The 24,258-nt window shown below is 33.3% G+C and overlaps 2 protein-coding genes across 5 annotated transcripts in view; one reads left to right on the top strand and one right to left on the bottom strand.

The window, feature by feature from the left end:
- LOC121410036 (proline-serine-threonine phosphatase-interacting protein 1-like) overlaps window positions 1–24,258 on the bottom strand; it is a 65,985-nt gene that overhangs the window by 13,350 nt on the left and 28,377 nt on the right. For 3 of the 4 annotated variants that reach the window (XM_041601855.1, XM_041601859.1, XM_041601857.1), the window contains exons 5-11: window positions 19,536–19,634; window positions 18,318–18,363; window positions 14,959–15,038; window positions 7,858–7,956; window positions 7,041–7,137; window positions 6,356–6,547; window positions 1,436–1,474 (exon numbers count right to left, since the gene is read on the bottom strand). In XM_041601855.1, the coding sequence (XP_041457789.1) occupies window positions 1,436–1,474; window positions 6,356–6,547; window positions 7,041–7,137; window positions 7,858–7,956; window positions 14,959–15,038; window positions 18,318–18,363; window positions 19,536–19,634 (652 nt within the window). The remainder of the gene's footprint in view (window positions 1–1,435; window positions 1,475–6,355; window positions 6,548–7,040; window positions 7,138–7,857; window positions 7,957–14,958; window positions 15,039–18,317; window positions 18,364–19,535; window positions 19,635–24,258) is intronic. The other variant, XM_041601856.1, reaches the window with a different exon arrangement.
- On the top strand, window positions 10,023–13,218 carry LOC121410037. The gene is made up of 2 exons (XM_041601860.1): window positions 10,023–10,664; window positions 12,925–13,218. The coding sequence occupies exons 1-2, from the start codon at window positions 10,164–10,166 to the stop codon at window positions 13,162–13,164; spliced, it is 741 nt and encodes a 246-aa protein (XP_041457794.1). The 5' UTR covers window positions 10,023–10,163; the 3' UTR covers window positions 13,165–13,218.

Consider the following 24,258-nt stretch of genomic DNA (forward strand, 5'->3'; position numbering starts at 1 on the left):
TATGTATGAATATATGGTAGATCATGAGGGAATACAATGACATTTAATATGTACATATTATAAAAACATACAAAGGTTTCATTTTTAGGAATCATGTGAGAGGAAATATATTGATCAAATTTATGAAGTTGTATTGAATGTGATCAAATGAGAAAAAAATGTGAGACAATTTGCTGAAATACATATTTGGCAAAAGGAAAGAAGTGTGTTGTAATACCAGTGCAGATTAGACAATGAGAAGCCTCCAATACAAATGTGTTAGTATTATAGTACTAGTAGCAAGTATTTTATTGAAATGATACAATATACACAGCTCATTTTTATAACAAATAGATATATTCATATACATTTCAAAGAATAAGTATTGTTTATCATACAATATGTACAGAATGAAAATGAGAAAGTGCAGAGATGTAGAATATAAAAATGTTATAAGTAGCAGGCTATATATTTTCTTAATATGCATACAGTTAAAATGAAACTGAAGCCACAATCAATTCATTTCATCCCCATAAAAAATACCCATTTATTGCACATAAAAAATACCCATTTATTGCACTTAAAAACAAGACAATTTATAATTTGTCATAATTGTTTCACTATCTCAAATAATTTATGCACAATAATATTCCATTATAAGTTTTAAGAGTCATTACAAAAATGCACCTTGAAATGGGGGTATTAATAACAGTATTAATACATGGCTAAAGTTATCATTCAATTAAAGGTTCTTAGATAATTGGAACAAATTAAATGTACTAAATAAGAAGAAAAGTTTTCATGCCACGCAAAAAAACTAAAAAAATTATGTTCATAATATTTCACACAAATGTGAATTGTCATCAATGTCAATTCAATTGAAGTCTTGTTAAGATATGATGATACAAACTGACTTCATTTATGCTAATCAGTGAGCAGTGCTCAAGTCCCCAAATTGTTTAAATTTCCATGGAATAACTCATGACATTACTTGCTATGCCTTACATGTATATCCCTCTGAATTTCTAGACAAAGAATTAAGCACTGCTGATCTTTGCCAAACCAAGTCTCCATGAGACGCAAGTATGCACTAAGCATTAATGAGATTAGATACATTCGTTATAAGTAGCAGTTATACAGTGCATTATATATCTTTTATTAGAAAAGGTAATCCAATTTTCGAGGGCTTCTATTCAGAGTTACATGTACCAATACCAAAATTGAATCTTTTTCTTTTATCTTTTAAATTAATTTATGCATTCCTGCATGGTGGTATAAGGTATTAATAAAAGATTAGAGTTTGCTCTTTCATATTACGGTATAATATTCAATGACTCTTTCATATTACCAGTCCAAATTTGGATTACCTTTTTTTATTTACATTTTATAAGATGTTAGAGCTATTAGAGCAGTTGTGTTTTTAGCGTGTTGTTAGGTGGTTGCTAGGGTAACTTACCGGATGACCTTAATGTGTGTTGCAGCGCTTGGAAATGCTCTGTCATGATATTTGACGATATACAACATTTTATCATAGTGAATGTGCAAATGACTATTCATGATTTTCAACACATCCCACAATGCATCATTCCAACTGTGAATAGACTTCTGACAATTTCACTACTGAGGAAATAACCTTAAATGGTTGTCTCAACAGCTACACATTTTGTTAGGAAATATTGGTAGTGAAAATGGTAGTTGCAAAGCGATACTATTGGCAAGGAAAAATTATATTTCAAATAACAAACTATGCTTCATAATATTAGAACTATTGTCTGAAACTAAACTGGGCACAGTTGGTATGATCAATGTATTAAGGGTTAATAATATGGTTATGCACAACAAAACTAAGATCATGTGAGTGTAAAATTGCATTTCAAATATTTATAAGATACACCTATATCAGATAGAATTCAAAAGATTTTTTTTTATTCTTAGAAGAAATTTTAAAATCTTGGAACAGTAAAAGGCAGTTAATTATTTCTCCTGAAGTCAACAGTGACCCTCCAACACAAAGCAACCAATAAATCACAATTCAGACTTGTCTTGGTTTTAGATGAATACCATCTTTATCCTTAAAATCATACATAACTTGCTGTAAACTAGATTGAAATAATAATTTTATATATCACAGAGAAAGTGAGACGGTTGAGTAGATTATTACTCTCAAAATAATATAAAAAGCAAGGTGAGATCACTGAAGCATGCTGACTTGTGTCCTATACCATTGCACATAGTATCAAGATGTTATGAGATTAAACTAAAAAATGCATAGCTATTCTTTCATCCTGTAATTTCTTAAACACCATATCAAAATCTTTCATGACAAAGAAGATTAAGATTTCATGACTTATGCCTTGTAATAAGATCAGCTTTGATAAAATAAATCTGTACAGTAGATCTTATTTTGCCAGATGAAAGACTAGTCTAACATTTTAGAAAGTAACAAAACTTCTATTGTGACTTATTGCTTATTTTGTGGTGGAATGTAACAAATACATTGATGAAATTAGAGTAATTTTATGAACAATTCTGAAGTCAACACACAGTATGAATGGCAGTTGATTTTGTACATATTTAAAATCATTATGTAGATCACACAGGGATTCATCAAATACTTGAGACTGGCACGTCAATTGATGAAACTTGTCTTCTAACAATGTGTTTTTACTTGATCAAAATGGCTGGAAATATGAGTGATTGCAATTAGGTGACATTTTCTAGTATTAAAGAGGTCTCAAGTTGAGTCCCCTTCAATCTAAACCAAAAAGGATGGAAAAATAAAACACAAATCAAACAAAAGGAGATGAGAAAGCCACATGAAAAAATGCCAAAAATAATTAACCATCCTCTAATAATCCTAATTGGTAACCATGTATATCAAACAGTTTGTATATTAAAGAGTTTTATATTAAAGATTCTTTTCAGGACCAACACTTGCCCAAGAAAGATACATGGTGTATCGTGAAACCTTCTTCACTATCCTTCTTCATCATGGAAATCTTCAGAAGTTACATTATATATTAAACATGTTAAAAATCAAGTCTACGTCAGAGCAATCTCTAAAACAAGGCCAACACATTACACTTGTAGATGCCAATTAGATTTATCAACAATATACACCATGACATATGCTATTTCCAGCTTTCCTAATATTCACTAGCTTTTTGAAATTGATTTAATAACAAAGATCATAATACAGATATCAAACCAAAGGATTCTTATTTAGCATTTGTTTGTATCTTATTTGAGCCAGAAATCAATATGCCAAATATAATTTCAGAGACAGAGAGTTTGTTGAAGAGTCTGAGATACTTTGAGCATGTCAATTTAAAACTTGGCCTTAAAAGTTAGATTTACACCAAATTTGCATTAATTCGAAGAACGTGTAATATTTATTTGAAAGACTGTCTCACTATTTCAAATAGCTTTTTTACTTTACTTGCCGTATGTGATGGGTTCATATTTGAAATTCAATTCTTCTCATTCATTTCAAAATGAGAGCAAAATAACATGAAGCATTCAATGAAAAACAAATATAGGCCACATCAAAACAAGTCTTCATTTGGATTGTAAGCTTGCCAAATAGATCTTGGCATTGAGAAAGTTATTTGAGAATTGAATAATGACTAACTGCAGACTTTAGAAAAACAGGTGTCAGAAGATAAGAAAGATTACAGGGAAGGAATTGATTTATATTAATGACTACAATCCAATGTTGTGATGATATCTATTCAAAGAGGCAAATATTTACATACTGTGTACTAACCATACTGAGATATATTGTATCAAATAATTTGTAATTCTAAAATAAGAGCTTGTTGCAGAACAGAAATTACTTTTTGAAAAGAAAAGTCAATTCAAATATAGTTTTAATCTCAATTGCTTAGCTTGCGGAAATTTGTAATGCTCATTCATTTACATTAGGTGTTTATTACAGCATTTATTTTCAGATGCATGAGTTTTGAAGATTAAACTTATTATAGAACATGGAGATGTATTCTAAGTGATCTTTTTACTTTAAAATCAAACAGGCATCACAAATGATTTACTTTGGGCAGTCATGTTCTGTATAGAACAAAAATGAATAACAGATGATTGAAATGGTTAAATGAATGTGAAAGATGTATTGGCAATTTGAATGATTGTCTAGCGCAAGAGAAAGAAGATGGGGAGAGATACAGGACAGGACAGGGTAGAATTCATACAACCCACAGTCAACATCTTCTGACAGATAGCTATGATGGTAGATAAATCCATTCAATTACCACAAATAGACAATAAATTATATAATGCATAAGAGCTTTAGTTTTGGTTGGCAGCTTAACATAAATAGCATGAATGGTGAATCGGTGACAACCTTATCAGTATAAACAAAAGGTCATATCTAACATAACCGCAAGCTTCTAAATTAACAGACATAAAACGTTCCATGAATTTATTTTTGAAAGTTTTTAATGTTAAGATAGGAGGAGAGACCTTTCTTGAAAACCTCACAACCTGTTTTGCTTTTTCATAATTGCTGAGATTCCTGTTGCTTAGCTATAAATACTTGTTCTATTTTGACTGTCACTTGTCACCTTTTGTTAGTCACTATGAAGCAGTGTAGTGTAGACTGTGAGTGAACTCTGTGGTCAGGCAACAGGAAGAACAATATTATACTGACACAACAACTCCTGAGGTATAAGATGTTATTCAATCTAACAGATAGCTTTAAATCGCTATCTCTATTGGATCAAGCTTTAGGATAGTAATCCTTACCAGATTACTACTAGAAATACCCTATCCTGACATTCATGTATCTATGGATTGGTCAATTTATTTGTAATATAATTTTTTTAAACATTACTTGGTCATCAATGTAAGTATAAACTCTGCAAGGATTAAAGATCTTATTATCCTGAATGATATATATTTAAAAGTTATCCATGATCATTTTTTTTCAGATTGTTACTAAGATCATTCCAATAACTTTGGCTTCAAATGGCATATTGGGGAAGGTAAATTTATAATATTCAATTTTTTATTTTAAAGTTACTTTAAACCAGATCTGGATATTATCTCAAAATTATTTAGAAGAAAGCTTTGTCAAAGTGTCAAAAACACAACAATAACTGTCAAAACTAATGATGATGATTTGCAGCATTAAAATGGGCAAAAATTGTATGTTATTTTGTATGCTTTTTTTAATTTGATGTCTGTGGTTTTTTAGGAAAGGAATGAGAAAATGCACAAAATATAAAGTACTAGTCAAGTGCTTTATTACAAATTATAGCGACCCTGAACTTTTTAATATGTATCTATCTATATGTTTGTTTTTAAGAGTAGTTTTGTAATGGTTAGTATTAAACCATCAATGTTTATTGGTTTGGGGCTGGTTGTTAAGAAGTGTTGTAAAAGAATAATTGTAGCAGCTGAAATATTCCTGGTAAAAAGGCTAATGGCGCAATTCCACAAACAATACATTAATTTTTTGCTATATTTAAAGAATACTCTAGTTTTGGAAGACTTTATTATCTTGTATTAATAGAGAAAGGTCATATTGTCAGCAATTATTTGTATTTGTTAAATTTGCCACTTCATAAGCAATTGCATCAAATGAAACATCAACATATTTGATATCAATTTCTAAGAGAAACATGCAAAACTTTAGAATGATACACCTCTTGTTCTCATTACCAGGGACCATATCTACCCAGAAGAGTTATGACCTAGACATTGAAAAAGCTGAAATAGATTTCTAATCAAACATACAGTGAAGAGTGATTGTTTCAACTGAATATGAAATGTGTAATATAGTGAGCACAAATCAATATTAATATTTAGTGATCCCCATAACTCCTCTTGTAAGAGGAATTTTGATAAGTTACTTGTTGTGAAATGTTTTATTATCTATCAAGTGAAGATGATTGAGATTGCTTTGATGATTGATCTCACTGGCAGAGATGTTACCATGACAACCCATTATAAATCGTCTTCACTGACTAAAATGTCTGCTCTGACAATTTCAGGGAAATCCTTCAGTTTTGACTAGCTGAGAAAAAAAAATCATCTTGGGACTGTTACTATGGTAACTGTCAGAGAACAATTTGTCAGTGCTAACAAGCTTCATGAGATGGTGCCATGATGGATTTTTGACAAAGTTTCTATAAATCAATCAAATATACTTGACTTCTCTTGTCTCATTGATATCTTCGAGAGCAGTTGAGGCAACATCAAGGCAACGTCTCTGAAACCAGTGATGGTTTGATGTGCAAAAATGTTTGTGACCTAGTTTCCCTTTAAGACTGACAATACCCCCGAACACGATACTGTTTAAACCTCTCAACCCCATCCTCAAACTCCTCCTCAAGCCATATCCGTAAACTCCAAAATTTACCGTTATCTGGTTGCCTAGGCAATGACCTGCGAGCCCCATTGATGAGTGGGTTTGGTGTGTTACTAGGAATAGATGGCAATGCTGTGTGAGGGTCTCGTCTCCGATTGGCATCCGATGTTGGCGAAGGCATTGTTTTTCCATTAGACATGGTTGATTTAGCAATATTCCAGTTGCCTTCTACTTCAATGGGTGCTTCAACCAGAAAATAAAGACATGAATTCACTATCATATAAAATAACAAAGGATCATATATATATAAACATTCAAAGAAATTTGTATACATTGTAATAGAGGATTTTCATGTAAATTCAACATGAAATGAAAATCAAAGCAGAATATTGTTAGCTTGTGCCAATTTGCTTCCATAAGTTCATATCATCAGCAGTGTTTAGAAAGCTCTACTAGTAAACAAATTAAAGTGCATTACAGTACTACAAAGTGAAATCAGGGATATTTGTAATCTTATTCACCCCTGTCATCATTGTGCGTGATTATAATAGGTATATCTGCTAACTGCTACATAAATCAAAAGAAAATGACATTCCTTCATTATAAATCATAAGAATCAAAATGATAGGAAACAAACAAAACTTTAAATAGCCCTGTATTTTTTCAAATAAATCTATCTACAAGCTTTTGTTACATGCCTGTTGAGATCTGACCCAAAGTAGATTGGTTCTCTTACCAGGCCTGCTGCTCCCTGTCCTTTTCTGGGCAACAAATAATCTGATATCATTCTCTTCTGAACACTGCTCTAAGATCTTCCTGCTCTCCTCACAATGCTAGAAAAAATTAAATTAGAGTGAGTGAGTTAAAGAGAGATGGGGAGAGGGGGAAGAAGAGGGGAAAGAAAGGAGACCAAACAACAGAACAAGTCCTAATTTATCACAAACAACAAAAAGTCAAGTCAATAAAAAAATGAAACAGGTGTACCAAAAAGGGGGAATTCCCAATAAGGGTGTGTTTACAAACATGTGAAGGACAGATTGTATTTTAGGAAATTGTATGTCAAACTTAACTCCTCCTCTTAGAGATTTATGTTAAGTTTTGAACCTTTCAAATTCAAGGGAATCAGAAAAGAACGTGAAACAAAACTTGCATCTAGACATTTCATGGTCATTATAAAGGGTATTTAAAAAAAATATGCACAGGCCTATTTATATGTGTATAGTTCATGCTTTTCCATGGGTGCACATAGATTTCTTTTCTAAAGTAATAGAATAGTGATCCATATTTTGTTTCTTATTGTTGTATAATGATCAGCTATAATACTGAATGAAATGTTGTGATCGAGCATGGACATACACAATAGATCAAGATAATAATAAATGACTCTTAGAAAAATATAAAAAGAACAGAGGGATCAAAATCACTGATTTTCACTGAAAAAATTTGCTTTAAACCAATTGATGAAATACATGGATTTTAGTAGCTGATATCAATAATAATTTGTTGATGAAAATCAGGGACAAGAAGAGACTTCATGCCCTCTAGTGGCATACCTGATCATCCTCTACGCAGTGTAGTGAAAGCATGTTGGTATGGACCCACATTGAGTTACGTAAGAACTTTATCCTCTCTTCCTCCATGGCTTGTAGAATCTATTAATCAAACATATCAAATGCAATAAGAATTTCCATTAAAGGCAAGTCCACCTCAACACAAAGTTTATTTGAATGAAACAAGAAAAATTAGACATACATATGATCCAAAGTGAAATAAGACAGTTATAATATTTTGAAGTTTTGCTTAATTTCAAATTGCAAATGAAAATGTGTTATGAATTATAAATAATTCAAATAGGCATCTATGTTTTGCATAAATGAATATGAAATAACCTTGGAATTTCATTTACAAGATCTTAACTTAATTTCCTCATAGAAAATGCATTCAAGCTGAAAGTTTCAGAAGGCATATTTTGCATGAGTGTCAACATGTCTATATTTCTAGACTATTTGAGTAGTTTACAAGTACAGACCCATGTCAGTCATTGTATGTAATAACAAAGAGCTCTATTCATGTACATCTCTGCACTATTCACCTTTCAAACTAAAATTAGGTTTTGTTCAAGGTTATGTGGTAGCATTGAAAAACAGTCTGCATAGTTACATGTATATGCATGATGGCAAAAGAACAAGTGCTGGAATACAATGTTACAATAGAGCTATAGCCTCAAAATACAGCAATAATGCACTGTACATAATGGAGCTCGGCCAGAATGCTGCAAAAATGTTGATCTTGGCAACTGAAAGCTTGTCTGGAGTTTGCCGGTCATAGCAACAAGTAATAATCTTATATGCAAACTTGCATAGTGAATTCCATGTATTGCAGTTATTACTGATAGGTTTAATGTAACACCTGGGGAGGTATTCAGAACAAAGATATTTCATTTTTCTCAGAGATATGCGGTACAGTTTTCTGGTGGATGTCATAAAGTCTTTTGTCATGAAAATTGTCATGTATTTTGTCTATTCTCTTTAGCACTCACATAACAGACTTCAGAAATGTGCATAATCCCTTTACAATAAAAATATGACAAAATTAATGATAGGGTCTAGCATAAATTTTGTCATAATTTCTTTCAGCACCACAAGAAGTTAGGCCCTACATACTAATTTCCTCTCCTTTTTTTTCTCCCTTTCTTCTAAAAAATCCTTCTTAACTATCTTTCTCTTCGTACAAAGCACATTATATACACATGGTGTTAGCCAAGTGTATTTAGGATATGCCCCCACATTTTTTTGGTCTTCCTATTGGTTAGAAGGGCTACAATTTGGAACTAACAAAGATTTTTATTGGTTTGTCTGTAAAACTATGGGCAGAGATGTGAAATAGAAAAGACAATATCCCGGGAGATATTACAAAAGCTTTGACAGTGTTATAGAATACCACCCCTGGTTACTAGAATTCAAAGAAATAAACATGAAAATTTAATCCCTTTATATAGTAAACAAGTGTATAGGCTAATTAGTTTAAGTTCACTCTGATATCAAGTTGACTTCATTAAATGCACATAGAAACATATTGATGAAGGTTTGGCAAAAATCAAAGAAAGACAAAGTTATATGAATTTTTGAAGTTTTGATTCTGTAGCTTTTTCTCCAAATGTGAGCAGCTGCCCCATTATCTAAAGGTTCATAAGGAGAAATGCTTTTGCATAATGAATAGGCCTAAAATAAATGCATATACATGTAGGTACATATATTTCTAATTTTTGAAGGGGAAAAAATGACACATAATGGAATCTATATCACATGACATATGCGAACCTTCACATGTGACAAGACAAATCAAAACTTGAAAAATCATAACTCTGTTTCCTTGATGGATTTTCCTAAATCTTCACCAACATGTTTTGATCAGTTTTTGTTGTTTTCATCAAACCAACAGGATCAGGTTGAACTTCCCATGTAGACACAGCTTCCCAAGGCTAACACAGCTAACAACACAGTCTATTTAATAGTGCAATTAACATTTTGACTCCTGAATACTAGCTGATCTGCCTGAATGAAATCAGGTCATTGGGTGCTTCATAAAAACTAGTCTGTATGCACTCAAGTTTGGCACTGAGAGTCTGAACTTCAGACTAGTCATACAAGTGCACTTGGGCATAACGCTATTCACAACACCAGACACAAAACCTGTATACATTATCAGCCCTTCCTCTATGTGGCTGGCTGAAAGGAGTATTGTTTGCATGTTCACAGTACAGTATAGCTTTAAGTCTTTTATAATCTGATGGCAGGCTGTATATTCCATTTTGGGTGAGCTAGTTCCTTCTTGTTGTACACACGTTGGATCTTGAAACATGGCTGCTGATGATACATGCGTTACTGTTACAGATAATATTCAATTAACTGGTGACCTACAACTAAGTGCCTTACTAAGTTCTATGATAAAGGAACACACAGTTCTAGTAGAGAAGAGTCAACTACCACGCATCAGAGAAAAGAAAGCCAAAGCAATACAGGAAGTCAAAGCAAGAATTGCAAAGACTAAACTCAGAGCGCTGGATGAGAAACAGATCTTGAAAAAGATAGCCAATATGAAGGGACATATCAAGAAAAAGATTGAATTAATGAATCAACGCAAGACTGTAACACTATGTCCATGGGAGCAGGAATTATATCAAGTATTGAAAGGAAAAAGAGACTTCTCTGTATCGATGGTACCCAGTAGCCATTCCATGACATCAAGCATCATTCCAAGTAGCATGCCTGTTACAAAACCCGATAATACATCTCTTTCGGATGTAACCATGGCAACAGAACTAGTACATGAACGTGATGAAAGCTGTGACGGATGCAAGGTTGGTATGCTTCAGATGAAGAACATAAGCCAATATTGACCTTATTATTTACTTGAGTTTATTTGGGCAGCGGGGGGGGGGGGGGGTACTCAAATTATAAAATGATACATACCCATGTGCCACACCAAAAATGAAAGTCAGGGTTCTGGAGCTAAACTTTGGTCTTAAAATTAGCCATTCAGCGGCCTTTGAACCACTGCGCAGAGCTAGCTTTAGCTGTCATTGAACGCAATTTGCCACTACTGCGCTGGGTATGGCAGGCCCGGGGGGGGGGGGACTTCCATGCACGAGTGGATATCATGCACGACCATGGTGTCTCGAAAAGCACCCTAAACACGTAATTACCACTTTCTGAAAATGTACCCCTTAACAACAAGTATTGGCATGTGAAACCATACCCTTAACAAGTATTAGGAACAAAACAATACTCTTGGCAAATATTCCTGAAATGAACCCCTAAACAAGTACAGGAATATTTTATTGTTATGTCACGGGTCTTTACATCGTCGGTTTTCATATGGTTTAAACACGCAATGTTGGGGTAAAAAGGACATCCTTTGTAAAACATTTAATTTTGTTTTATCATACCCGCAAATTTGACCCTAAACACGTAACTTCCCTAATGAAATAGATACCCTTTTTTCATAATTTTTGTGTTTTTGACACCCTTATCACGTTACGTACGTAACGTGCCCTATCGTGAAAAAGACATCCTTTTTACGCGTTTTTTTGGTCGTGCATGGTATCCACTCATCAATGTAAGTGGCCCCCTCGGGGAGCAGGCTGCACTGGGACGAGAAACTACAAATTTGAGGGTCTCCAGGAACGGGAAAAAATAGGAATTCCGGATATGGCTTTCTAAATCGGTAATGCTCTGGAACAGAAATTTTAACTGAAAATGGGGGTCTCGACCGTGGCACATACATATCATACACCCGGGTTCGGGCATACATTATATATCTATTCCAACTATCATTAAAACTTGGGCTACACCTTTAGTCCCTCTGGGATATTGTGCATAAAATCAAGGGAAGGTGAGATCAAACAAGGTCATCAGATATTTCTTCTCAAAAGTCAGAAGGCATCGATCTGATGATATTACCAGACTGTATCTAAATTTTATGTACAATATGTAGGTCTATTGAATACTAAAGAGATTAGTGTAACATCAAGAATTGACCAAACTAAAAATCGCAATATGAGGAGTATTTTTGGATCATTTACTACTAGGACATCAGCATGATTCAGGGGCCTACTTAGTTAAAAACTTATTTGCACGTTGAATTGTGCCATGTTGTTTCATATTGTAAAGTAGCGGAACAATGCTTCAAGTGTCATTCCAAAACTTAAAATTCTCAAATTTTTGGCACAACGAATTTCATGAACGTGCCGGCTACCAATCGAGCTTACCCACTTTGGTAAAATGTAGTCTCGAGTCAATGTGGGCTAAGCCCCTGTGAAATTGTAGCCTGATCATTAGATCTGTCAGTTTACAAATTATAGAACGGTCAAAAAGGGAATGCATTTCACAATTTCTAATGTATTTGATCGTAAACATTGATTTGATTACGAAATTATGATATATTGTTTGACCCAAGCTTCTCAGATTTTTTTATAAGGTCACATTGAATTACCACAAATAATGTTGTTAGGGTGAACTTTGCATTTAAAGGTCAAGTCCACCCCAGAAACATATTGATTTGAATAATTAGAAAAAATCAAACTAGCATAACACTGAAAATTTCATCAAAATCGGATGTTAATTAAGAAAGTTTTGACATTTTAAAGTTTAACTTATATTTCACAAAACAGAGATATGCACAACTCAGCGACATGCAAATGAGACAGTCAATGATGTCCCTCACTATTTTTGTTTTTTTGTTTGAATGATACAATATTTCATTTTTTTTTACAGATTTGACAATAAGGACCAACTTGACTAAACCATATAGTATTAAACAACGCTAATTCCACACGTTCCGGGAGCGATTAATCATTGTTTCACTTGCCAATGAGGAGAAAATTAAAACATTTCATATAACATTCAAAATAAATAGTGAGTAGACCAGGATGTGCATATACCGGGTAACTGTTTTTTGAAATTAAGCAAATGTCATAGGACTAACTTTCTTATTTTACATACACTGTAAGATCTTGATGAAATTTTCAGTGTAATGCGTGTTGGATTTTTCTCTTTTTATTCAATTAAACTTCTTGTTGGGGTGGACTTAATGAATATTAATTTGTTTATTCTTTGCAGGGTGAAATGGAATTGGAATATTGTGATGTGACATCTCATGAACCAATGAGAGGAGTTAAGAGAAGTCATCTACCCGGTGAAACAGAAGAAACAGCTTCACTAACCATAGCAGATCTTAGAAGATTAGTACTACTAGAACAACTCAGATATACAAGAATGAAAATACGTCGACTGGAACAACAAGGAATCAAAGATGATCATCCGCCATGTAACACTCATTGCAACAATTACTTTGACTGAAATGATCTCATCAGTAGCATTCATGAACTAACTTTGCACTAAATATTTTCAGAGGTGTACTTGCAAAAATGAACCAAATGGGCAGTTCCATGCATTATGAACATTACACATTTTCATAGGAACATTGTTAGCGCTAACAATGCATTAACAGAGGCCCTGTTACGACCAGTGAGGTGTCAGCAATGCCCAGCGTCACAACAAGACGTTTTCTACATCTTGGATCAACGTTTTATATCACCATCCAGAAGATATGTCTGGGCCTACTGTTAGTGCTCTGTTACTAGGCTAACAACGTTTCTGTGCTACCGGTACAGGACTGTAAGATAAAAACCAACTTTTTTATTCACAGCTTATATCATACAATCCAGAACACCTATGTTCAGAATTTCAGAAAGCAAGAATTTTTATCCATGTCAGTAGATCATGTGGTATTTATGAAAGGTTATGTTGCATTATGGGTATTTCATATGTAATGCATGTAACTGTCCACATGTACATGAGTTAATTCTTCTTAAAGAATATCATAGCAGGACTTGAGTTTACACAACTCTTAATTTTAATCCTGTACTTTAATTTTATTTTGGTGGATAGAAAAGTCAAGTTGATTTAACAAGTACAAAGTGATTCTAATAAACTAGAGATATTTGCACACAGAAAAGTACTAATGCTCAGTCATTGATATTACGTGTTATTAAAGATAATGGTTCCAATACATTTGCTCCAGTAACAAATACTCCAAAAGGAAAACCAGCCAACTTACCTCAAAAGAACTAAATAATAACTAAATAACTCTAGCCACATGCCCTCTTAGATAATATCACCGGACCAAATGTACCAGGAGGAAATGTGTCACACATTAGACAGATATATATTTTTTTTACTGTACCATTAATGTAAGGGAATTATCAGCTGTAAGACACACACTGATTAAAAAAAAGGATGTACCCTAACATTGCTTTTGGTAACAATGTAGTGAGTGGGTAACCAATTTAGTAAAAGAGCTGAGTTTCTACATAGGGTCCCGTAACACAAAGGTCAGCGATTAATCGTACGCTTGATTTTCATGATTAATTGTACATTGTTGTCAATGAAATCAATCCTAGAAAAATGTGCTACGATCATTGCTAGGTTTTGTGTTACAGGCCCCAGATCACTCATACTCACTTAGAATCTGTAGAAGTAAACTCTGTTTGGGTTAAGTAGAATATAACTCACAAGATGTAAATACATGTAATACATGTTTTGTATATTCTGGTCTGAAAATGTACTTCAACTTTTTTTAAAGTAAATTATTTGACTTCTGGTAGGTGAACTAATTAGGCCTGGGACTAAAACCCGGGTCCCAAACAGAAGCCTCAGGTACCTGGGTAGAAAAACCAATACCTGATACCCAAAAATTACTTACCAGTCCCACCGACATAACGTGTATTATTTATATCTAAATGATCTTTTCAATGAACAAAAGTATTGTGTTTTTGATAGTGTTAGATTAGCATTATCTTCTTAGTTTTTCTAGCCAATTATGGGGTTGTTCCACCAGTCATATTTCATGCGACATGATTTTGGGGTACCCAGGTACCAGAAGACAAAAATACTTGAAAGTCCCAGGCCTAGAACTAATGCATACTTAATTGTAGGTTACAAATTTGTTTCAACATTTGAAAAAAAGAACATCTTGAGCAAAAATTTCCAGTCAACAGAATATATTAAGTATTAGTCCGAAAAAATGGATTTCACTGCCAGAATTTTGAATTTTAATAATGATGAATAGCTTGAAATAAAGTTTTGCCTTACTATACATGTCTCTTCCATTTGTTTCTCCCAGTCATTCCTGGCATCATCAAGAGTTTTGACTGATGCATGATATTGGGCATCTATAAAGAGAGAGAGAGAGAGAAGATATCATTAACAATACTTCACAGAGAAAGAAGAATCCAGATAAATTACATGAACTTGAAGAGTTACATCCTTAGTACATGCTTTAAAATCCAGCATCAACACCAGCTTCATAAGTATTTTTGAAGCCATTTTTGAAACAATGAAATACCTCTTTTACACACCATCCTAAAATTTCTTAAGGGCAGCAATTGACACTGTCTTTCATAAGCTTTAGCATGCACAGAAAGAGAAAACTTAGTACTTGATCATACAAAAATTCATGTTATAATCCATGTAAGCCCAACTGGGCCTCAAAATTATAGGAATGAATTGCAATACAATTCATTTGTTAATAGTTAAACTTTGAAAATGATTATTGAAGCATACTAATAAATATCTGAAACAAGACTATCATTTGAATTTGAAGACAAATGATTACATTAGAGAGTCCGGACCAGTGGACAAGGAAAGGTTATACACGCAGGATGCTTATTATAAAGACAGAAAGAAGGAAGTGTTCATAAGAGGGAAAATAAAGACTGAAAATTAAGAGAATGAGAGAAAGAGGGAGAGATGTCAAAAGTGCAAGGCATCTTAAAGGACAAGTCCACCCCAACGAAAACTTGATTTGAATAAAAAGAGAAAAATTCAACAAGCATAACACTGAAAATTTCATCAAAATCAGATGTGAAATAAGAAAGTTATGGCATTTTAAATTGTCGCTTATTTAAAAAAAAAAATAGTTATATGAACGAGCCAGTTACATCCAAATGAGAGAGTTGATGACATCACTCACTATTTTTGTATTTTATTATATGAAATATGAAATATTTTTATTTTCTCGTCATTGTCATGTGAAATGAAGTTTCATTCTTCCCTGAACACGTGGAATTTCATTATTTTAACATTTAGTGCTTCAGGCAAGGAGGTCCTAATCGTCAAATTCGTAAAAATTGAAATATTGTATAATTCAAACAATAAAAAACAAAAGAAATAGTGAGTGAGTGACATCATCGACTTTCTCATTTGGATGTAACTGGCTCGTTCATATAACTATTTTGTTGAAATAAGCGAAACTTTGAAATGTCATAACTTTCTTATTTTACATCCGATTTTGATGAAATTTTCAGCATTGTGCTTGTCTGATTTTTCTCTATTGATTCAAATCAACATTTTTCTGAGGTGGACTTGACCTTTAATTAACAAAAGTCAACCAACGGCTCAGTCACATGCAGGTTTCAAAGTGACTATCCCTATCCTACATTGTTATTCTCTATGAAGTAATCGTTGAAACGAAAGGGAAAATATGCTAAGCAGGATTCTAGCTAAAAGAGATGTAGCTAAAACTATAATTGCCTTAGACTTTCATTAAGGTATCAATAAGGAAATTTCCTTAAGACTGACAAGGAAACAAAGTTGGGGGCCTACAGGAGATAAACAATTACACAACTTCCTCAACAATATGAAACCAGTTGAATTTAAAAAAGGGAATTCCCCCAAGCATCCAACTTTCAAGTGTCTCTAACATGGACACATTGAAAAAAAAACATATAAATATATATATATATAAATAGGAGAATGCTTCTAAATAGAAGTGATAAAGGCATGTGTGTTTATCAAACTTACTTTAGAGGAAAAATACAATTTTTTTTACCGTTTCAATTACTTCATAGAGAAATCTCAAAAAGTATCTCAAAGCCCTTTAAAATTGCCAATTTCACTCTTTTTTTATATTGCATATATTTGTGGTTATAAATTATTCACATGACTATTAACCACAGACATGGCATTTTAGAGGAGGACATTCGTCTGCATGACAATAAAATCCCCCTGGACTGGAAATACTACTTTAGCCCAAAGCCACAGTGGCTGCTACAAAACCATCCCATGATGCCTGTTATCCAATTCAACTTCTAAAAATAACAGTATCATATGACAGATCTCCGTCAATACCCCTACCTTCATGCCAAATGTTCTTTTCAATAATTCTTTGAATATATGATTACCCACTCCCAATCTCTAATCCTAAAACTGCCAATGTGTAGACTGCTTGGCATACTGATGGAAACATAATGTAAGAATTGCAGAATTCTGATTTGATTGGTGTATCTTTATTTTTTAAATCATCTAAAAATACAGCTACACTCGAAATGAATCAGTGTCATTTCTATCATAACCACCTTTACCCATCCCCCTCCCACATGACCACAAAATATGAATGTACACAGCAAACTACTACTAATAAATTCTTAGAAAAAAAAGTGAGAATTGGAACCCTTTTGTCCTAGATTTGGAGCCATGTAAGAAAAACCTTAAATGGTTTTATAAAAAGATTCTAAATACAGAACACTATAATGCCGCTGCCACCGCGACCATCACCATTTCTACTGCTGCTGCTGGTACTACTTCATATTGTTTTGTTTTAAATTCAAAATCATGCACATGATACCAAACATTTGGCTTTAGAAGAAGACAATATACAAAAGAAAACAAAATAAGTTCCAACTGATAAAAGATAACAGACAAATAATTGAGGGGACTGAAAATAGTCAATGGGTCTACATCTCAAATAATATGCCTGTATCTCATATAGTTCCTGTTAAACTATTTCACATTTATTTAAAAGCAATATGATTCCCAGGACTGATGATCCTTTTAGTGTGGTTGAATATATCTATCAACCCATTAATAACCAGTGATAAATCAACCTAACATGCCAAGACAGCATCATCCTCTTTGGATAGTAGATAATACATTTCAGACTCTACATGCTACTGATCTAGGAAATAGGTGATTTGTAGTGCTCACCAAGTGTCTACGCTTCACACTCATATCCTACATCAACAACAAACAAGCTCAATTACACATACAGAATGATCCAATTACTTACAAATTATATTTGACAGGTTTCTATCCACTTGTATTTGGTTATCTTGATAGATATTTCCAATTATTTTTGGTTTATAACCTAAATATACATTATCTTTTCATCACTCTTTACTTTTATTAATTTATAATTTTCGTTTCTTTTTTTACAAACCACAACATTCACAATATGAATGTTTCAAGTGCTGGGGATTATTACATGCCATTTGCATAGCTACACCACCAATTAGCTATCTTTGACTCACTATTACCTGTTAAAACCAAAGCACAATAGATTTTAGCCCACTGAATCTATTGTTCTCTGCTTTTTACAGGTAATAATATGAGCTCTAAAGTTATCAAAGATATCAGCATCCAATGTTATACAGTTTTCTTAAAATAATACATACCTGCTTGTTCTACTGCTGCTAGACATTTCTCTTTCTTCACAGTGAGCTGTTAGAAATGAACATGAATAGGAAGGTGATACGATTACATACCACAATACCTCTATTAAACAAGCAATATTGGGAAAATGACAAGTGGGATAACTTGCCAAATCAAGTGGTAATAAAGAGTACTTCCATAAACTCTTAAAAGTCATATCCTCAAATGGGAGCTCAAAAAGGGAAAGTCTGATCCTGATAAATCTCCTACATACCCGAACACCATCAGCCAGTTTATCTTCCATTATTGAATTCATGAATTTGGAATGGAAGGTGCAAAAAAAATCAGGTAAAAATTTACAACTGCACCAAAGGTATGCTAACAAGTTATGTTATGATTTTCTTTCAGTTTCCTTCGCATATTCACTTGAGATGTGGATATGATAAACAAAATATTACCATGATTTACAGCTCTCAAAAGCAAACATTTTCTCACGGTTGTACTGTATGTAATCAGAGTTCTTTATTTCACTTTGAAATGGTATACAAACTTCATTTATCAATGAACTGTATCACACAATGGTTTAATTTTAGATCCTTGAAACTAGAATTTGTATAATTTTGTAATATATGAACACTGTCAGAGTAAAGTGAGAGAGTTGGGTCAGCCCTTAAAGATGTTTGCAATCATTCAGAAATCATGTTGTCCTGACACAATGCTAATTCTAACTCTTCACGTCTAGATTTTTAATTTTGAAAGTAATAACTCAGTTGATGAAATCAAAGTTCCATTGAAAAGTATCTACAATTTACTTTTCTCAGAATGTTGTAAAGAACATCCTATAATCAAGGATACTGAGACTCACAGAACATGACAAGTTTGAAACATTCCAAAACCAATACCAAAATCATGTTTCTGTAGAATCATGTTACAAGCACATATACATGTATTTCAACTAATACAATATTCAATCTTCTATTAACCTGAATTGCTTTCCTCAACTCACCCTGTCATCTATTCAAGGTTACATTTGATACATATTTAAGTTAGCAAAAGCTAAAACATACTATCATGCGATCATGCCTTTACTAAATCTTTTTCTCTTCTTCATGAATGAGTTTTGAAAAACATGATTTTTTACAACCAACAAAAATCACAAGAAAACAACCATAGTTTACACTTAATGTAAAGGTGAAGAATTATTGCCTGAAAACAACCTATATCCATTCTTTTATACTAACCTTGTCTACTTCTTTAGGTGCCAAAACCAATCTCTGTTTCATGTAGTTTTCATCAGCAATGTCTAACTCTCGTTTTCTATTTTCATATGTCTTCTTGGCCTGCATTGGATAAACAAGTTATTAAAAGGATAATTGTGTAACAGAAAATTTGCCATATTTTAAGAAGTCAGAATGATGTCTATTAATGTTTATTTCAAACCAACTCCATCATAAGACATGCTTAAGACTAATTTACAGCGGGGGGGGGGGGGGGGGGGGGAGGAAGGGGTGAATAGAATAAAGTTCACTCACGTTAATGAACTGACACAATATCACATCACCAAGCCTGTGATTAAGTTATGATACTTCAACTTTTTGCATAATTTCACACACCATTTGTGCAATTCTTGGTCATTATGCAAATGAGGGAACCAATGATGTCACCAACTCAGTATTTATTTTGTTACTAATATAGGAAACATGAAATATTTAGATTCTTTCCTCATTATAATATAACTGATTTCACCCTGAACTTATGGAAATGCCACTGTTGTAATCTATTGGGATTAATTGAATAGTTTTGTTATAGTTAGTCTGACAACTGAAATAATGTTAAAATTCATACAATGAAATAAAGAGTGAGTGTGTGTGTGATGTCATGAACTTTCTCATTTGCATATCACTGAGTTGTGCATAAGTGCTTTGTGAAAAAAGAACAATAAAAAATGTCATATCAAATCAGATTTTGACGGAATTATGAGCATTATTCTTGTTTTGATTTTACTCTTTTTATTCATTTTCTGGATTAAGCTTCCCCATTAAGCTGAAAACTATCTAGCTCCGTAACAGTAGGCATATATTTCAGATCACTACATACCGAAGGGAAGGGGAAACCCTAGCTCATTCACAAAGAAAAAAGGGTTTGCTTATTCTGGCACCTTTCAAGGTAAAAACATGATGAATTCTGTCCAAGTAAATTGAGTTCATTTTAATCTAGGTCTACATCAGAGTCTGTATTGAGCATGATAGGAAGGGCATCCTGGCTCCTCTCCAAATACTCACCATAGCACTTTCAGACTGGCTTCATCACCCCCACAAAATGGTGGATTTATGAGTAAGATCCTTTTTCAGATTCATTTTCCACCTTTATATCCACCTTAAACAGACCCTTTCGGGGTTATTCTCTTAGTTGTGATAACATGTAGTTTGGTTTGAGTGTCTGACGAAGCCAGTAATTCAAAATGGCCAACTCAGCACACAACAAACTAAAGCATCCACTAGCACACGCCGAGTATATTTGATAGGATAGACAAGGTCTTGTAATTTACTTTCACTCTGCGAGGATATTAGCAACCTTAAAAACAAACCCTCCAAAAGTACTCTTGATTTGACAAGGTAATTACCAGGTATTTCTTCTGGGGACATTACAAATAATTTGTTTTCACATTTGCAAAAAAATTGTATTTTTCTGGTCAGGGTAGATTGGGTATAATTTCCGATTAGAGAATATTAGGTCTTCTCAGTTTTCAAGTCGGTCTGAAAGTACCATGTGTTGACATCACAACAAGTTGACAATTCCCCATGGAGGTTCAAAGGTTCATGGGGGCCAATATTAACTTGGTTAGTTGAAGCCAATATGCATTCATAAATGTAGTTCTACTCTGAGTAGAACAATAATGGTACGAACATAAAGACAGATAAAACAAATACAACATAGGCCAGCATTGTAATTTAAACTTACTAGATTTTAAGCAAAGAAATATGTACTAACCTACCAGTAATGACAAAATGACTATGTTTTATTCCTTTTGTGGTTTGATGCATGAATTAAAATACATGTATAAACACACCATCAATGCACTGTGGTACAGATGGGGATGGCATAAGCAAAAAAAAATTCATGACCAAGATAAAAATGGAGAAAAAGTTTTGAAAGGAAAGGGAAAGGGGTAAAATATTATGTTTTCTGATTACCGGTATGTAAAAACCTAGAATTATTACTCAATCGCTTTGCCTGCCTGAAGTATTTTTTTCAATTTGCAACATACGCCATGCCTAGCCCCCTAAAATTATTGGCTCATTGCGCTATTGTACCAAAGCATATTTGGGATGACATCAAAATGAAAAACTTCAAATCATATTCAATAGACCAGTTCGTAGTTACTTCATGGGCAATTTTGGTCAAATGACCTTTCATTTCTTTCATCATGATAGGCAGATTTCAAAGCAAGATATTACGTAAGCTTGCCTTACATAGCAGAATGAAGAAATTGAATAGACAAGGTGACTAGAATAGCACACCAATGAACACTTAATGAAGGAATTTGTTGCATTCCTACTTTGAATGCATATCTTAGCATGTTGCACAATGTACTTGACAAACCGTGAAATACCAGTCGTTCGTGGAAGCATTGTTGTTTTTTTGTGGATGTAAGTGAAAGCGACAATTCAAAAGAATATATGAATAATTAAGGCATCAAAGTTGGTGCTTATCTCATTCGATTTTAAACCACCATGTCAATTTAGTACAAATGACCTTCTTCTGATCATGCGTAGAATCTTTTGATCATGGGCAGAAAGGAACTACGAACTGGCTTATTGTCAAACATCAAATCAAATATCACTTTAAGAAACAATCTAATCTCACATTCTCACTATCTAGAGTGGTCATACAAAACCCACTGATAATTGAATATCTGATATCATGCAAAATACATTACAACAATTGAAATGTATTGAATTTCATCTTCATCAATCATGACAAAGTTTCTAGCCAAAGTACCAATGTTTTACTTGCAAACAGAGAAGATAACCTTTAGGCTATAGGAATGTAAATAATACCATACCAAAGGTTCTTGAATACAAATATAGAAAACCTTGTGTCTATAATCTATTTTGAAAGTACCCTGGGGCCGATTGCACAAAATGGTCTTTCTAAGGACCGTCTTTCGTGTCGCCCATCTTTTATGATGCGCTAAGCGCAGTGTTTCTGAAATTCATGATAAAGAATAAATTTCGTTAGCTTGCTTTTAAATCAAATTTTATACAATTTCATGACATATCATATCATTTTATAAACAAATATTTTGTTTATCTTTACGGACGAATGAAATATGTTTGCAGATGATTTATTTAAAATGAGTTTCACATGGCACATCATAAAAGATGGGCGACACGAAAGACGGTCCTTGCAAAGACCCTTTCGTGCAATCGGCAATGTAAAGCATCCCTATAATTTTTTTGAAGTTGCACTTGCAGTTTATTTCACCAATTTTCGGGGGAAACATTTAAGCAACATATTGTTCAGAAAGTCAGCACCTAGGCCCAACGTACAGTAAATCAGTTCACACAGGCAGTTGTCTTTCTGTTATTAAATAAAATATACAACACTCCTATATATAGCTCAGCCCTGTACGTTACCACACTTGATGTTTATGCTGTAAGTAAATTGTAACAAAAATATCTGCATTTAAATACCTGCATTTAACACATGTATGGTTTGGATAATGACTATAATAATCTCATAGGGTTTAGTCTAGAGTCATAGTTTAGTTTGGTATTAAATGACTTCAAACATTACTTTAAAATAATCCATTTTTGTTGGAGTAATTAATCTTAAAAGATATTTAGTCATCTTATGAATAGTGAAACAAACAATCAGAATTTGGTCAATATTCACTCTAACTGGAAGGTCAATTTCAATTCAACAGTGTCACTGACTAACAGGTCAATAAGTTCAGGTTAATGGTCACTCTGGATAGAAGATTAAGTTCAGGTTACTAGCCACTTTGATTTTGACTTTGCCTTATCGTGCATCCAATTGCTTCACATGAGCTGGAAATGCGTCATTTCATCCGCCATACTTGACTGTCATAAAAACCTACATATGGAACCCAACACTGATGGTCAATATCGTTCTGAGATTCTATGTGATAAAATATATTAAAATAGCAAACTTTGACACAAAAATATCAGTTCCTCAAACATTCACTAGTTTCATGAATTGAGGCCGGACTTGAAAACGCCTCAGGCAAGATAGAAATCAGAACAAAATGCAGCCATAACGAAAGATTTCCTGATAAATATTCTTGAAGTCAATTAGTCATAAAGATCCCTATTGTAGTCAAAATTCTAGTCTGTCTAAAATTACAAGAAGTAGAGGGCAAACAAATAAAAAGAAGTGACAAAATAAAGCCCAGGAAATGAATTAATACCATCTAATGTGACATGTCCGAATTTCAGAATGGGGATTCCACTTTCCTTCAAAATTAGATAGTGATCATTGTCAATTGTTGCGAGGCTGTACGACTAAACCTGTGACAAATAACATGATGAAAGCTCAGAATTGTAAGATATGATAAATAAACTTATATACATCTTTCAAATCTATACATTTTAGTACAGGGATGCAACGTCTAAGCTCTTTACTAGAAGAAAGAAAAATAGAAACATTTGAAAACATGTACATCTCAAGCAAGCACACAGATATCAAAACTTTCATTTTCATTTTCCTGCAAAGGGTTTCACAAGAGCTTTCAGACAATCTGAGGAAAGGGTAAATCAAATTTAAATCCTTATCAGTGTTATTCAGTTTCAAACTTTTGGTCAAAGGCTGTTGAAATGATTATCTTAATTACAAATGAGAGATTAAGATTCTAGAGTAATGCTATATTGAATGTGAACAGTCACAACAACAAATACACTCAAATCAACTGATGGTAGTTATTGGTATTAATACAGTTGA

Source organism: Lytechinus variegatus, chromosome 3 (genome assembly GCF_018143015.1).
Source record: "Lytechinus variegatus isolate NC3 chromosome 3, Lvar_3.0, whole genome shotgun sequence".
In the NCBI taxonomy this organism is placed as follows: domain Eukaryota; kingdom Metazoa; phylum Echinodermata; class Echinoidea; order Temnopleuroida; family Toxopneustidae; genus Lytechinus; species Lytechinus variegatus.

Bases quoted from the DNA above. Each gene is read 5' to 3' on its own strand.
- LOC121410037 (XM_041601860.1), top strand. From the start codon at position 10,164: ATGGCTGCTGATGATACATGCGTTACTGTTACAGATAATATTCAATTA. The intron at 10,665-12,924 runs GTTGGTATGCTT...TATTCTTTGCAG, and splicing joins AAAGCTGTGACGGATGCAAG to GGTGAAATGGAATTGGAATA.